The following is a 17,536-nucleotide window of genomic DNA, read 5'->3' as shown; positions in this document are numbered from 1 at the left end:
ATTTAATGTAAACTTTCGAAGTTCTTAGAACAAGGTAACATATTTACCTGTATTTCGAATATATCAAATCGTACACGGAATATATATCGGTGTAACTATCGGTGAAAAACTATCTCGTACTCAACTTATATTAAAAAAAAAACTCTTGAAAGAGAAGATAAGCTTAAAAAGGAAATTTTAAATCTAGAACAGAATTTGACTCAGGATTCTAGTCAACAACTTGAGGAAAAACACAATGAACTGGAAGAAATTAGGAATATTAGATTAAAAGGTCAATGTATACGATCAAAAGCAAATTGGATAGACCAGGGAGAAAAACCAACAAAATATTTTGCTAATCTAGAATCAAGAAACTATATTAATAAACAAATATTGTTAATTGAGAAGGACGATGGATCAGTAATAAGAAAACAACAAGAAATTCTAAGTGAAACAAAGACATTCTATGAGAACCTTTATACAAGAAAGGACATAATAGAAACAGAAAATATACATGAAAAACTGAAAGACTTTAATATACCTAAACTAAATCAAGAGGAATCAGAAAATATCGAAGGTCCTATTACAAACACAGAAGTTTTCAATTTTTTAAAAAACATGAAAAATGATAAAAGTCCAGGACCTGACGGATACACTAGTGAATTTTTCAAATTTTTTTTGAATAATATTGGATCTTTTATTACGAGAGCAATTAATAACTCAAACGAATTACTGCATTTTACAGAACCAAATAAGTTAGGAATCATAACTTGCTTGCCGAAAGCTGGAAAACAAAAACAGTTCCTAAAAAATTGGCGCCCAATAAGTCTTCTAAATGTTGTTTATAAAATAGCATCAGGATGCATTGCTAATAGGATTAAGTCACTATTAGACAAATTAATAAATAAAGACCAAACTGGTTTTATCAAAGGAAGGTTTATTGGAGAAAATATAAGACTCATATATGATTTAATGAATTATACTGAAGTACATAGAATACCAGGTTTATTAATGCTTATTGACTTCGAAAAAGCATTTGATACTATATCTTGGAAATTTATTTTTGAAACACTGGATTTTTTTAAATTTGGACCATCTATAAAAAAATGGATAAAGACCTTTTACAATGGCGCCAAATCATGTGTTTTGCAAAATGGATTCACTTCTGACTATATTTATCTTCAAAGGGGCTGTAGACAAGGTGACCCCATTTCTCCATATCTTTTTTTATTATGCGCTGAGATCTTAGGGATTTTAATTAGAAATAATAGGGATATTAGAGGAATTGTTATAGATGGAATAGAATATAAGCTTTCTCAATATGCTGATGACACCTCTCTTATTTTTGATGGTTCACCTCAGTCTATGGATGGTATTTTAAGAGTTTTAGATTATTTTGCAGATCTTTCAGGACTAAAAATTAATTACACAAAAACTAAAATGGTTTGGATTGGGAGTAAGAAATTTTCAAGAGAAGTATTTCACCATACAAGATGGAAACTAAATTTGAATAACTCAACCTTTGATTTACTAGGAATAAAATTTTCTGTAACTCTAGATGAGATGTCTAGCATTAATTATGAGCCTAAACTGTCAGATATTAAAAGGATTTTAAACCAATGGAAATTAAGAAAACTAACCCCAATTGGTAAAATCTCAGTAATAAAAACATTGATTCTGCCCAAATTAAATCATCTGGTGCTCTCTTTACCTAACCCAGACTCTGATTTTACAAACATTTTAAATAAGGAAATTTACCAATTTTTATAAGGAAGCAATATTCACAAAGTAAAAAGAAACACTATTATACAGGAATATGGATATGGTGGTTTAAAAATGATAGATTTTACAGATTTTAGCTCTGCTCTAAAGTCTAGTTGGATAAGAAGAATGATTTTCTCAGACACAAAATGGATAAATCTCTTAGAGGCAGAATTACAAACAAAAATTAAAAACATATGGGTTAAAGGTATGGACTTTACAGCTAATTTATGTAAAAATACAAAAAATATTTTTTGGAAAGAAGTTTTTAACAGCTGGATTTTAATCGTAAAAGCAACTAGACAGGAAGTTATGAATGTTCCATTTGAAAACATTTGGCTCAACCCAAAAATAAAAATTAATAACCATTCTTTTTTCCTAAAACACTATTTTAATGCTGGTTTTATACATATACAAGATCTTTTTGATAATGAGGGTGTTTTTCTTAGTCTAGAAACAATAGAAAACCAAAATATAAAAACAAATTTTATCGAATACGCAAGCCTAAGGAGAGCAATATTTGAAAGATTAGATAAAGACAATATCAATGAAATCAAATACAAGTCTGGCCCAAGTATCCCCAGTCATATAAATATCTTCTTCACCAATAAAAAAGGTTGTAAAGACATGTATAACAAACTTATTAAGGAGAAAAGAGAGCCAATTACATCTGTAAATAAATGGCTAGAAAGGGGCTTTATTTTTAACAACAAAGACTGGAACAAAATATTTGAACTTCCGTTTAAAATTACTAAAGAGTCAAAACTACAATGGCTACAATTTCAAATTTTACACAGAATAATACCAACAAATGACTATCTTCACAAGATTAAGGTTAAAGAATCCCCAGTCTGCTCCTTTTGTAAAAGAGTTAATGAGACTATTTAACACTTATTTTTAGATTGCTATTGTGTAAAAGAACTTTGGGAACTATGTGAGGAGTGGTTGTTAAGGAAATTGGAAATGCAAGTAACATTTGACAAAAACTCAATTTTATTTGGAAAATATAAAGAGAGAAATTTGTATAAAGTACATAATCTTTTAATTCTAATAATAAAACAATACATATTTGTAAGTAGATATAAAGAAGTTCCAAAGCTGAATTTTGGTGCACTCGAAAATATAATGAAAAACAGAATTTCCGTGGAGAAATATATTTTGCTTAAAAATTGTAGATTCTCAGAGTTTGAAAGGCACTGGCAAAAAATATGTGACTTATTATTATGATATACTAGCTATATTCATTAGATTCAATAGGTTATATAATGTACTACCCCCCCCCCTCCCACCCCACCTCGCACACAAACACTTTTCTTTCATCTTATTCTCACTATCTTCTTTTTTCAAGTAGTATACAGGTACATTTGTAAAGATATATGTATATATATGCATAATATATAGACCTACATTATGATCTTTCTCTTTAAGAGACAAGCTATTACATTGTGATATATGTGTACTTGTATCCTTTGTATCTCTTTCTGCTGTCTTTGTCTTTGTCAAATAAATCATGAAAAAAAAAAATATATCGGTGTAACCAATATAACTTGTACAGTGGTAGCAACGTTATCGTTGACAAACGACACGAACGATTCTGATACACGAACGATCACGAACGACCACGCACGATACACGGACGATCACTAACTTACTGAATTTTCACGATACACGAACAAAAACGATAAAACACGCAACAGAACGATTCTACACAAAATCAAAATTAAAACTTAAAATTAGAATTAAGGTGGAATATCCCTCTGATAAGAGAGATAACTTCTGTAGAAAATAATTTATAAGTTTGTTTTTGTTATTTCACAATTATTAAGGCATGTAGCAATAAGGGAAGCAGTGCTTGGGCCCCAAAGTATGTTGGAAGGCGACATTTATATAATATTCAACAATTAAAAAAAAAAGGAAATTTGAACCAAACGAACCAAACCCAAACTTTTGGCAAGTGTAAAAAAGTAAAGAAAACTTTCACAAAAAGAATGTTAGAAGCGAATTATATTTATCAAAATTTCAATGAGGCAGTGTCTACATGTATACCCCTTCCCCTCCCCCATTGGATTAATTTTTTTTTAGAAATATTACTAAATTCTATGTCCTAGTTCAGTACATGAACAGTACGTGTTTGATGTTTTAGGCCAGAGAATTTTGGATGGAATTTTGCTCTCTCTCCCCATTTATAGCTCGTTCACAAAGGTTAATGAATTATAATTTAGAAAAACTTGACCAAGACAATTGCAAAATCTTGACTTAATTATCACCGTTTGAAACATAACATTTCAAATGTTTGAAATTGAATATGGGTTTTCTTATCTGAGAGAGCAGATATGGGACAACAAAATAATAATATTACATTATATCCAAGGCAGTATATCCCTATATTGAGATCATACCAATTACTGGAAGATAATTCATTTAATCCCCTTTTAGTGTTATAACAAAATGCTCACACGACTGGTTTACATTTTTAGCATTTCTAAAACATATGGATCCATTCACATGAACTATTATCTTATCCAAATTTAATAACAGAAAACATTTCTGATTAATTAGAAACTGTGGCAATTTTTCAAGTACTGTATGTGAAATATGTATGTAAAACCTTCAATAGTCTATGATAAAGAAAGTTAACTCTTGCTAATTGAAGTAATCTTTGTTACAAAACTATGCAACAAAGTGCTATTCTGAACTATATTATATTATTATGTTTTCTAATATAAATTGGCAATATATTACAGCATTATTGTAAATAATAGCATTTATGTAAATTGTGATATGTTATCTTTATGCCAGTACCAAAAATAATAGTCTAGTCATGATATAATTGTAATTCTAATATTTGAGTATTTTTGAGTATTTAGCTGATCTTCTTTAATTGTCTACATTAACCAATCAGAGTGCGGCGTTTAGTCGCGCGATGTTTTGACTACGTCATTTTAACTGTCAGCTGTCAACAAGTTTGTAAATACCGCAATCAATGTTTTTTATAAGTTGGAACTTTATTCAATTAATTTCCCCGAGGCAGGCTCCGTCCAGACAATGGCGATAGATGTTTGTATAATCGGACATTCGTTCATTCGCCGTTTACAGGAATATTCGGCTAGTGATATTACATTACATAACCTAAAACTCGACCAGGAATTTTTCAACGTGTACTTCCGAGCAAGAGGAGGTCTTACTTTCGAACGACTCTCACGATCTACGGAATTTCTTAATTTCCTCAAACCTCCCTCTGTGTGTTTCATCCAGTTAGGTGAAAATGACTTGTGCCATGCGGATCCACGAAAAGTGACTACCGATATTTTGTCATATGCGGAATACCTCAAGGAGGGGGTTGGTATCCCTACAGTTATCATAGGGCAACTACTTAGACGTCAACCATGGGCCTCTCGGACATCCTTCAATGATGATGTCGTGACTGTGAACAAGCAGCTCAAGTCAAAGACTGAAAAGCTTCAGGGAATTCATTTTTGGTCTCATCGGGGTTTCTGGGCGGACCTGACCTACCTGGGGAGAGATGGGGTCCACATTGAATCTGGCTCTCGTCACATGAAGAAATACCTTCACAACATTAGAATAGCTGTCCTTCAACATTCAAGATAAGCAGGCTGGCATATTTTTATTTTTCTATGAGCTAAATTGCATTCATAGTGTTCAATATATTCACAGGCATATGCATTAAATTTACAATTAGCCTGTAGGTGTATAAAGAATGTTCATAGTGAAAAGTCAAAAACAAAGTTTATGCACATGAAGAGTTGCGTGTACTATTTTTCTGGTTCACATGCAGAGTCGTGTGTACTATTTTTCTTGTTCACATGCAGAGTCATGTGTACTATTTTTCTTGTTCACATGCAGAGTCGTGTGTACTATTTGTCTGGTTCACATGTAGAGTCGTGTGTACTATTTGTCTGGTTCACATGCAGAGTCGTGTGTACTATTTGTCTGGTTCACATGCAGAGTCGTGTGTACTATTTTTCTTGTTCACATGCAGAGTCGTGTGTACTATTTGTCTGGTTCACTTGCAGAGTCATGTGTGCTACAGTATATTTCTGGTTTACTGGTTCACGTGCAGAGTCGTGTGTACTAATTTTAATTCACATGCAGAGTCGTGTATACTAATTTTGACTCATGTGCACAGTTGTGTGCAATATTGTTTCTGGTTCACATGCAGAGTAATGTAGACTATTTTTCTGTTTCTTACTCATGGTCATGTTGACTCTTACTAATGCACATGCAGAGATTCTTTTATATGTGCTTATGCAGATTCATGCACACATGCTTAATAATGTGTATTGTTACATGTATGTAAGTTTACATGTGAATCTAAAGATATACACTGTTTTTGGCACAAGTCTTGATAATTTGTTTGTTTGTTTGATAACTTGTTGGGGTGTCAAAATTGTAATTATTCAAATAATAATTAGCTCATGTGCACCTATCTGCATGATTTGAGTGTAAATTTGTACACTCAATGAATAGTTGCATTAATTGTATATTGGGTACAATTTAGAAATTTGATTTTATCAGTTATTAAATATTTTGTAGGCGTTACCATGCCAAAACGCAAACATCCTGTGGAGACAAGCGAAAGTACTAGAGCAAAACGTAAACCTCAGGCTGAACTAATCGATTACCAAAGACTTGCGCAAGAAATTGTTAAATTGCAAAATCCCAACTCTGATGCTTCAAGTAGTACAGTGGTACCCCTAGAAAATGCTGCATGTGCTACATATGCAAACACCGTCAATGAGTTACCTGCACCAACGACTATTTCTTCCTCTATGCAAGATAACCCTATATTGTCAGTAGTGTCTCAACTTTTAGAAAACACAGGTGAGCCAGTAGGCACAAACAAAGGTTTATTCAATGCTGATAACCTTATCTCTGTAACAGAGGGTATTCCTCTTGGTGCAACAATACCACAAAAGATAAAGGCAAAAATTTGGTCAAATGAATTTTTTGATTTAAGAGTACTATTGTCGCACCAAGATGAAGAACCTCTTACGCTGTGCATTACTCCGGGGGTCATTAATGTGCAGCATAGTTTAAAATCAAAAAAACCCCATGTTCATCAGTCAGTGGACTGATGCCTTTCTTATCTTTATTAACATTTGAATTCAGAAACACCCATCAGAAGCTCCCCATTTATTAAAATACATGAGCTTTATTAGAGAAATGCCAAGCCTGCATGGTGATGTTGCTTGGAGAACGTATGACGAATCTTTCAGAAAGCTTAGGGAGTCTTTGGCTGTAGATTGGCAAAAACCTATTGAAGAATTAAGAGGTAAATGTATTGCCATGTCCAACAAACAAAATTTTGGACAGCCCTTTCGTGGTAAACAACCGGGCAAAGTCCGCTTCTGCTTTGCCTACAATCAGGGTGGAAAATGTAAACTCTTCCCATGCCCATACTCCCATTCCTGTCAATTGTGCAATGGTAACCACCCAAAGCACAAATGCTCATCCTCTACCCAGCGAACACGGGAGGCTAGAAATTACAACTCCAGTAAATTGGGACAAACTAAATAAAGAATTAGATGGGTATGATCAAGATCTAAGATCTTACTTAGTGAATGGGTTTAAGAATGGTTTCTCCATAGGTTGTGTTTCTACGCCCAATGCCCCCTTTCCAAAAAATCATAGTTCTGCTTTGAAACATAGTAATGTTATTCAGGATCACATACGCAAAGGTTTATCTTTGAAAAGAATTGCTGGACCCTATGCAACTCCACCTTATTCTCAATTTGTCTCATCTCCTCTAGGCGTAGTTCCTAAGTCGGAACCAGGAAAATTTAGAGTTATTCATGATCTTTCTTACCCAAAAGAAAATTCAGTCAACAGTTATATACCAAAAGAATACTCTACAGTTCAATATGATACAATTGACTTGATCATACAACTAGTTCAAAAGTATGGAAAAAACTGCCTTATGGCCAAAACAGACATAAAGGATGCATTTAGAATCATTCCAGTGAACCCTGCTGACTATCATTTGTTAGGATTTTCATGGGACAATGAATTCTATTTTGATAAATGCTTACCAATGGGCGCGAGTAGTTCATGTCAGGTCTTTGAACGTTTGAGTGTTGCATTACAGTGGGTAATGCAGACAAAATACAAAGCTGGTGATATGTCACACATATTAGATGACTTGTAACAAACCTGCTGTTTGCTTTTGGTGGCTGTTTTTGTTCAACAATATGTTTGTTGTATGTATATTTGGTACATGTTGATATTGTATACATCTTTGTTTAATATGGGGGAGGTCTTTTGCTCACCTTTTATAACTTACATTCAATGTCTGGTAATTGATATTATGACTGTTTGAAGACCTCCCCTTATTGCCTAATTTTTCTTATTAGCAAAAATAAATGGCAGTATATACACACAACCATGTTTTATGTTTTTCAATGAATCCTAGCCAGATCAACAATGTTACATAATACAGCATTATTGTAAATAATAGCATTTATGTAAATTGTGATATGTTATCTTTATGCCAGTACAAAAAATAATAGTCTAGTCATGATATAATTGTAATTCTAATATTTGAGTATTTTTGAGTATTTAGCTGATCTTCTTTAATTGTCTACATTAACCAATCAGAGTGCGGCGTTTAGTCGCGCGATGTTTTGACTACGTTATTTTAACTGTCAGCTGTCAACAAGTTTGTAAATACCGCAATCAACCCACCCTCCTTCCCCTTCATCACCTTTATAGTTGGGGATTTATTTTGCACTGTATTTTGTTCAACAATATGTTTGTTGTATGTATATTTGGTACATGTTGATATTGTATACATCTTTGTTTAATATGGGGGAGGTCTTTTGCTCACCTTTTATAACTTACATTCAATGTCTGGTAATTGATATTTTGACTGTTTGAAGACCTCCCCTTATTGCCTAATTTTTCTTATTAGCAAAAATAAATAGCAGTATATACACACAACCATGTTTTATGTTTTTCAATCAATCCTAGCCAGATCAACAATATTACATAAATAACTATATATTGTTTTCATTTACTTTTAATACTTTTAATTTTACGCTGCGATGGTAAAAGAACTGCGAACGCTAACGCCCGTTTTCCGCCTACATTTTACATCCAAATATTTCGGAATTTCTGTCAGATATTCAAAAACCAAGTTTTCTACTAAAAAGTATAATCAAATCCTAATCAGTTTATATCAAAATAAAATGTGTAATCAAATTATTTATTTTTTAAACAAAGGTTTTGCTAACGCGGGGTCTAAAAAAATTTCATTGAAATCGGTCTCTATGAGTGAGGAAAGTTTTATTTAGCGGCCAATATGTGCATAAAAACTTAATAATAACATATTAACGATATATATTAAAGTAGAATTTCATTTTAATTCATATCAGTTAATTAGTTATCGAAAATTTACAGAGCAAAATTCGTTTTTTGGAATGTATTTTGGTCTGTAGACATATGTCCCCCCCCCCCCCCCCCGTGAAACAACAAACCCTTTGGTAAAAATATGCTAAATAACAATAATTAAAACCCCTCAAAAGGAATATTTGTTTCACGGGGGGGGGGGGGGGGGGGAGAGAGAGATGTTATAAAAAACATTTCCGTTTTCCGGTTTTTTCTATTATGAAATGAGCTATTTTAACCCAAAATACAAAGTTATCTCTCTTTGTTTGACAAAATCATTTATATTTAATGAAAATATACATAATTGTTTACATTATTATAAAAAATTAACTTTAATTAGACAACTTTCAAAAAACTACTTTTAGTTAGGCGGCTAGACAATGCTATCGTTCGAAGTCCTTTTGCTTTTTCTATTCACTATGTCTAGATTTCCTCATAACATGATTAGACACATTATCAATTTTTGAAAAATCTAGCAGCGCTTCATCAGTTCAACTTTGTTTCATCTAAATCTATTGATATTGACTTTCATGATTATCAATATGAATTTTTTTTTAAAAAAGATATGGTAAAATTAATAGCAGAGGGATATTACGTATTAAACGTATTAAGGAAACCTTGCTTTAATTTGTAGTGCTTTATGTTTGTGTTTTATTGAAAAGCGGATTGTACCTCAGTCATGCACTGTTTTATATTTTACGAACAAACAATTTTACACATTCATACACAAATATATAGGATTCCATACAAATTATTTTTTTTTTCTGCATAACAAATACTAACTTCTATCATAAGTTAAAAAGAAAATTAAGTGTACAAGAAATGAAGATAATGCATAAACTTTGCTTTAGGAATGCATTTCTAATGAGCAAATGAAATTTGGGTGCCAGTCGTTGAGTTTTAAGCAAGATACAGGGCATACAATTCTTCCTCATGTAAACAAGGCTCGTGCCCTGTTTTCGTCTACATAGGTTCAATATACCCGTAAAAAATATTTTTTAAAGCTGGTTTGTCTATCTTATTATTCATTTTAAACATAAATAAACAGTTCCTAACGATTAACACATTCATTTTAGGTCTAAAACTGAAATTTTCACTTTAACATTCAAAATGTAAACAAACGCTTTGTTTACATAGCGAAGAATTGTAAGCTCTGTAACTCGCTTATGACTCATCAAATGACACTCAAATTTTGGTTGCCTATTAAAAATGCCTTACTGAAGCATTGTAAACACTAAAATCGGAAAAATAATTTTTGCCCAAAATCATGACCATGTCCCTTTTAATACAAGTTGACTGTTCCTGTAATCAAATCCCCTTACGTACGATTTAATATGCGGAATACAGGTAAATTTGTTACCTTGTTCCATAGAATTTCGATTTTTCACATCCAATATTTTCATAATTTACAGAACATAATTGATTTATTTCTATATATTCTAAATTTTAAAGGGTCTAAATAAATATATCACATAAATGTTCATACAATGTACCAGATAGGAATGAGTATCTGTAAATGTTGCAATTTTTTCAAAACTTCAAATGTTAAAATAACCTTTATTTACAATTTGTTCAATGCATGTGTGAATGATTTTATGTTATTAATTCCGGATGAGCAATTTTTCTATGTTTGAGTCCGATAAAACTTAGAGTATTATGTAACTTCCGCTCAGCATCTCTGTGCACATGGTTTTTGACGAGAACGATGAACGAATTGTAACGTTTAGTGACTTGGTCAGAAGAACACGGTATTTTACAATTATATGCATATGTACTTATGCCTACTTTAACGTTAACGTCCTTGATCTTGTTTATATACATATATTTAATGTAGACATAACGATTACTCTGTATTTAGAGCATTTATGTACAAGTATTGCTAGGGTGGATTTATACATGGCGCCATTTGACCCATGCGTAGTGAAACGTTACTTTGATAATGATTGGCCCCATAGTATTTTGTATCAATATTTCAATACTGTATTTGATCAAATAGTTTTCGTTTTCTTCCTAAAATGCTACTGGTGGAATTATTTGTTGCACCTTTGGAATTTTGTGTCATTAGTAACTAAGAGTTATTCCCCTTTGTACAGTTGTAAGGTAAAGCGCCAGGTTTGTTTACATGTTTCGGTGAAATAAGATCTACATAACATTTTCTATGCTACCAGAAATGATTTTGATTTATTTAGTGAATGAAATTAACGTATGGTTGTTGTGTATTTACAAATAAATGTTGTACAGTTCTTACGTTGAAGAACCAACAGTAATAAAACTCTTCACCAGTATCAAAGACTTGAATCATTTAAATGGCCAAGCCAGCTACAGTATCGTATTCTTATTTGTAAGAAAATATGTTGGGAATAATCGTTTAGTTTAAAACGGGGAATGGGAAAGCTTGACCGCTTTCATTCAACGTGTCACTCTTGCTAATAAGATTAAAATTATTTGTCAAGACTCAATGGATGCTTGATATAGACCGATTATAAAATTATGCAAAACCAACTCGACCGAACAAAGGATTGAATGAGCTATGGAAATACTTAATAAATGTATTTAACGACGAAAGAGAGAATGAATGTTAAAAATAATTAATAAACTGTCAATGTTCTTCTATAAAAAAAATTTTTAAATTCACATTGTTTTACGAAAACTATTTGTTGTTTTCAGATTAAATCCTGGCATTCCGTAAAAAAGTTAGAAAACGAAAAACCCGCACAATCACGCACGGTGAAAAACTCAAATCAATTTTCCTGATACACACACGATCCCGCACGTTACACGAACGATCACCCACGTTACACGAACTATTTAACACGATTGCTTGTCAACAATAACGTTGTTACCACTGTATCAGAAATATCTAATAATTTACATTTGTAGATATATTTCCAATCAACAGAATCAATATAATATTCCTTTTGTAAAACAGTCTAATAACAAGGTTTAGTAAACTTCTTATTTACTAAATTCTCATAGAAGAATCTACATCTTTGCCCTAATACATTCTCATAACCTGAATAAAAATTGAAATAATTATTGTTTTGCATATTAGTAAACTTACAATTTGAAAAATCAAATTTTCTACATAGTGGCTTGAAAACAGAGGAAAGAATCTTAAATTCACATATCCAGTTTAATTTATTATATATACAGTCTGTGAAGTCTGAAAGCGACTTGAGATTTCCTTCATCATTTAACAAGTCGTTTACATATAGAATTCCACATGTAATCGAATTTTTAAAAAATAAGGAATTTCCATTATACAAAAAATTGCAGTTGTTCCATATTGGTTGTTGTACAATTTTAATTGATGAAACATTTCTAAGTTTTTAGGCTTACATTCATTAAATGAACATAACACTTGTTGATAAAACATTGGTAATTTTCCCAATTTTTGCATATTTTCTATCTTTTTTTCTGAAAATTGTAAAGCGTAATTCACATCTATGTTTATTTGTTTACAGTAAGAATCAAAACTTTTGTACAGAATGTTTTTGTTTTTTATAAGTCGAGGAACCCATGAGGCTTTTAATGCCTTTATTTTGCATTCAATATCAACAACTGCCAGCCCACCTTTTAAAACATTACCTATTAAGGTATTACGTTTAATTCTTTCGGTTTTATCCCAAATAAAGTTATAGATTAAGCGTTGAATTGTTTGTATAAAGTCATTTTCAGGAGAATTAACTATTGAAGCAACGTATGTGAGTTTAGATAAAGCAAGTGTGTTAACTATGCATGATTTACCAAATAAAGTTAATTTTCTTCTTTTCCAAGATTCAAAAAGCTTTTCAACATTCCAACTCAGTATACAGTAACTCACAAACAAAACAATCAAATCTTGATAAAAATATAAAGTAAAATAAAAGGTGGAAAAATATCTATACAATTAAAGCAGTTTTGTCACAATTAACAAGTGTACACGCAATTAGTCACAACCCACTTTAAAAAACCATTTTAAACGTTAATTGACTTAAAAACAATGAGACAAAATGCGGATTTCTTTTTCGGCATACGTTGAGCATAAATAATGAAAACAAGCTTTTAGTACATCAACAGCAGCATAACGTTGCGTATTTGGAGAAAAGTTTAATCTATTCACCTATATCATACTAAAAATGGTATTATATGAGGTTTAGAGCATATTGTACAATGCCCCCCCCCCCCCCCCCCCCCCATTATACCAGAAAAGTACCAGCAAATTGCAGAATCGTTCCGAAACGATTTTAGAGAAAATGTATGAGGTTGCATTGAAAATAACAGTCAAAACAATCAAAACAAACCTTTTTCAGAGTGTAAATACCGTTCATCTAAAATTTAATCTAAATAATGGAAGAATTTAAATTAAATTTTTCACAAAAACTGACTCTTACTATGCCTTGCAACATATTTTGATATTCATACTTAAGTTATTTGTTCTAATGATTTAGTTGCCTTTTATAAAATATAGTAAAATGAATTAATGTATAATTAACAACTGTGCTACATATTTTCATCATATAATTCCCATTAGCGTATGTTAGAACCTTTTTGATTATTAAAATGTTGATGGCAAATTCATAGTAATAATAGATTTAATACAAACCAATATAAACCCCAGTGTTCGAGCCCGCTATTTTCTCTTTTGGAATTCCCGCATCTTCCAATGCCATGTGCACGGACTCCAGTAGAAAATGTTGCTGGGGGTCAACCTGCTCGGCCTCTTTGTCGCTGATACCAAAGAATTTATTGTCCCATTCATCATGTCTGAGTTAGAAATATCAATTAATCATATTGAGTAAATAATTTGAAACCTTTCCTTTCATAAATAACGCATACATAAATCATTATTGAATTTCACTTTCCTATGTTTCAGGAAAAAAAACCAAGTTAATTTTTCTAAATGTTTAGATCGTTCTATCATACATGTACATTACAAAAACTTGAAAGTATTGGCAAGCTATTTTAAACAGAGTTTTACATTCTTGGCATTTGTTCATCATCTTCAAAAGACTTAACGTTTAAATGGAACATTTTACACCTAGGATGGCATTTTTCTTAGAAATCAATTGTAATGAACAAACTTTGTATAACTAAAATGCATTCTACAAAAGTTTGTCAAGAAATGTCGCTAGAGATTGTTACTTTAAACCTTTGAAACGTTGGACAATCTAAAGTAAACCACCATACCAATGTTGGATGTTAAATTTGATATCTGTTCCATATTCTACAAGGAAAACATTTTTGAATTTGCATAGTTTTATTTTTTTTATTTTTTTTTCAACAACACTAATTGGTACCAGTTAGTCTTGCGACTTGCGCTAACAATTGGGCGTTTTACTGGGTTTTTTAATACTACCTGTTTATTTTTTTATAACTGGAATGATGCTTTTTTGGTAAAAAAAAATTATAGATTTAATAATTTGCTTCATGAGGCACATGGGACAGGACCAAAGTTACCAAAAGGACGCAGGGAAATAAGACGAGGCATAAAACCACGTAAATTTATTTGAAAAACCCACATTTTTTTCTTACAAATTCCACTTTTGTTACATGTATTAATAATATGTAATCATTTGTATTCAGTATTGGCAAAACCTTGAAAAAATTTACTTAAATTTAATTGATATTTAGACACCAAAATGTGTATACGCTTATTGAGCAACAAAATGCTAATGGAATGGTATGTTCAGACTATATTTTTTTTTTAGAGTTGATCAACCTACCATTTTTTAAAGAACAAATACTGATAACACAGGGAAATATCTATCTTTTGCAATTTTCAAAAAAAAAAAAAAAATGATAAAGGACTCCCAGGACTAACAAAGTTATTGCCCTTGAGTATGAAAAGCTTGTAATCACTACTCCTTTCAGACCGCTAGAAGTAGAGACTTGAACCTTTTACCAATATGTTAAAGGAGCATGGTCACGAGTTTTTGGTCAAAAATTATTTTTTCGATTTGAATGTTTTTAATGCCTTGGTAAGGCATTTTTAATAGACAACCAATATTTGAGTGTCGTTTGTAAAGTTATAAGCTAGTTGCAGAGCTTACAATTCTTCGCTATGTAAACAAAGTTTTTCTTTAGATTTTGAATGTTGAAGTGAAAATTCCAGTTTTAGACCTAGAATGAATTTGTTTATCGTAAGGAATTGTTTTTTATGCTTAAAATGAATAGAGAGATAGACAAATCAGCTTGAATTTTTTTTTACTTAAACCTATGTAAACAACAAGTTTAGCTTTTTAAAAAAAGCTAACCGTCTTTAGAACAAACCCTAAATTACAGCAATTCGTTATCAAAGATAGTTTAATTCTTTTTTATATAAATGTCACCTTCCTCTTCATAGCATGGCGAGTGGAATATTATGTCATGTGTCGTTTAAGCCTGCGTGTCTAAAATTGAGAACTGCGTACCCGAGCTTGTAAGGTGAGATCGACTATAGGGTGAAAGAGATCTTAGGTAGGGTCGTAGCCTTGTATTTTTTTTTTGATAAAATCAAAGTTATACCACTGCATTTATCTATCTAAAGTGCAAATAACTTTACCGATATTGGGCATACCGCATCAATTTTTTATATTTTGTATAAAAATTTGAGTTAACAAGGCTAAAAGAAAAACAAATAATTTCATAGAATGTTACTTTCAACTAGTTGAAAACCAAAAGCTGAATTTCATTCATAAAGATTTGAATTGCTTTTTCGTTTTCTCACTTTTTTAAGATTTGAAATCTACGAAAGTTAAGTCGTACATGAAAAAGATCATCAGGAAATTATCTCCCTTGCGCCGAACAGTATTTCAACCAATGAAATCACAAATGAAAGGAAGTGCACAACCCGGAGACTGTAAATTATTTCAACTCTTATTACCGTCTTCCAAGGAAGACGGTAAAAACAGGGCACGAGCCTCGTTAACACGATGAAGAATTGTGAGCCCTGTATCTTGCTTAAAACTCATCGGCTGACACCCACATTTTTTTTTTGTTCATTAGAAATGCATTCCTAAAGCATTGTAAATAATAAAAACAGAAAAATAAATGTGATCAAAATCGTGACCATGTCCCTTCAAGGACGTTGTTTACTTAGGCTTAGGAGTTCTCAAAATCGGATTTTTAAAAAGTTCAATGTCATGAGTAAAATGAGTTCTAAACACTTAGAGTATTTTTGAAATGAATTATTATAGACAAACCATTCGATATTTTTTACTTTATTATGGAGTTCAAACAAAGTTGGACTCTTAGCAAAACAGAGGAAATTCGGACTAAAATGTTCAGAGTTTTTTTTTACTGAAATATTTTTGGTAGTACTATAATATTAAAAAAAAATGATCTGTTATTCAACATAATTTTGCATATTTTCTGTTGGTTTTATCTCACTTTTTTGTTTAGATGTTCGAATGGCGCGCACTACAAAAATATGCTTAAAAACGATAAAAGACACTATATATCATTGATCTCATAAACCTTATGACTGCAGAGTAAGGTCAGAATACCTAATTTAATGCTATTGATGTTTTAGTATTATCATCATTCTGTTTGTTTGTTAAATTGAATTAAAAAAGGGTAGGAATTTGTAAACTAGTAGAGGAAAATCCGACTGGAATATTCTTTAAAATGTGAATAAAACTGAATGCTTTGTGTCTGTTTTGTATCACTGCCATTCATAAATTGTTTTTGTTTTTTTTAAAGAGCCTAGCAATTAGTATTATTTCACAATCAAAAAAATTTCAATCATAATGTAAAAATTTTAGGGACTTTTCTTAAATTTTCAAAAAATATTAAATAGCCATTATCTCAATAAGTAGGTGATTGACCCCCTTTTTTAAAAGTGAAAATTAGCACTAACATGATAGGTCTTTAACACACGATTGATGGTTTTACACTATCATCAGTGGATTTTTTTTCATTCTGAGTAAACGTAGACCTAAGTTCACTTAGATGCTTCTTCAATCCTTCATACCAAAAGGGCCCGAAGCCCCCTTTTAGCAGTTATTGTCCCTAGCAATAAAATAGATTGTCTCAGAAGAAACGTAGAAGTGGTGGAGGGGCATGGAGACAACACAGTAATCTAAAGAATACAGAGTGAGTTTGGTGTGGAACTGAAGAAAAAACTTGACCGCCATCATTGTGTGAAAAATATTGTGAAACATCTTTATGAACTTAAAATTTCTAAAGATGCCACATTCAGTAAGATTTTATCAAAGTGTATAAAATACATTTTTGCAAAAAAACAAGGAAATGTTGCTGGTGTGAAGGAAAACTGACAAGCACTTGTACATCTCCCACAGCAGTTTGGCGACCATGCGAAGTGTTTTCCAAGATTTTGTGCCTATAAGAGGAAACCAAACCGGACATATTCACACAGAAGCTAACCAAACAAATCAGCACTTAAAGACAAAATTTTGAAAGAAAACTTTAA

At 31.6% G+C, this 17,536-nt stretch overlaps 1 protein-coding gene and 1 pseudogene across 1 annotated transcript in view; one reads left to right on the top strand and one right to left on the bottom strand.

The window, feature by feature from the left end:
- LOC128184443 (phenolphthiocerol/phthiocerol polyketide synthase subunit C-like) overlaps positions 1–17,536 on the bottom strand; it is a 54,419-nt gene that overhangs the window by 24,915 nt on the left and 11,968 nt on the right. Inside the window, exon 2 of the mRNA XM_052853898.1 lies at positions 13,730–13,890. Within this exon, the coding sequence (XP_052709858.1) occupies positions 13,730–13,890 (161 nt within the window). The remainder of the gene's footprint in view (positions 1–13,729; positions 13,891–17,536) is intronic.
- LOC128184444 (uncharacterized) lies at positions 5,898–7,874 on the top strand (annotated as a pseudogene).

The sequence above is a fragment of the Crassostrea angulata genome, chromosome 5 (assembly GCF_025612915.1).
Source record: "Crassostrea angulata isolate pt1a10 chromosome 5, ASM2561291v2, whole genome shotgun sequence".
NCBI lineage: Eukaryota > Metazoa > Mollusca > Bivalvia > Ostreida > Ostreidae > Magallana > Magallana angulata.
This window is presented reverse-complemented; position numbering and strand designations above follow the sequence as displayed.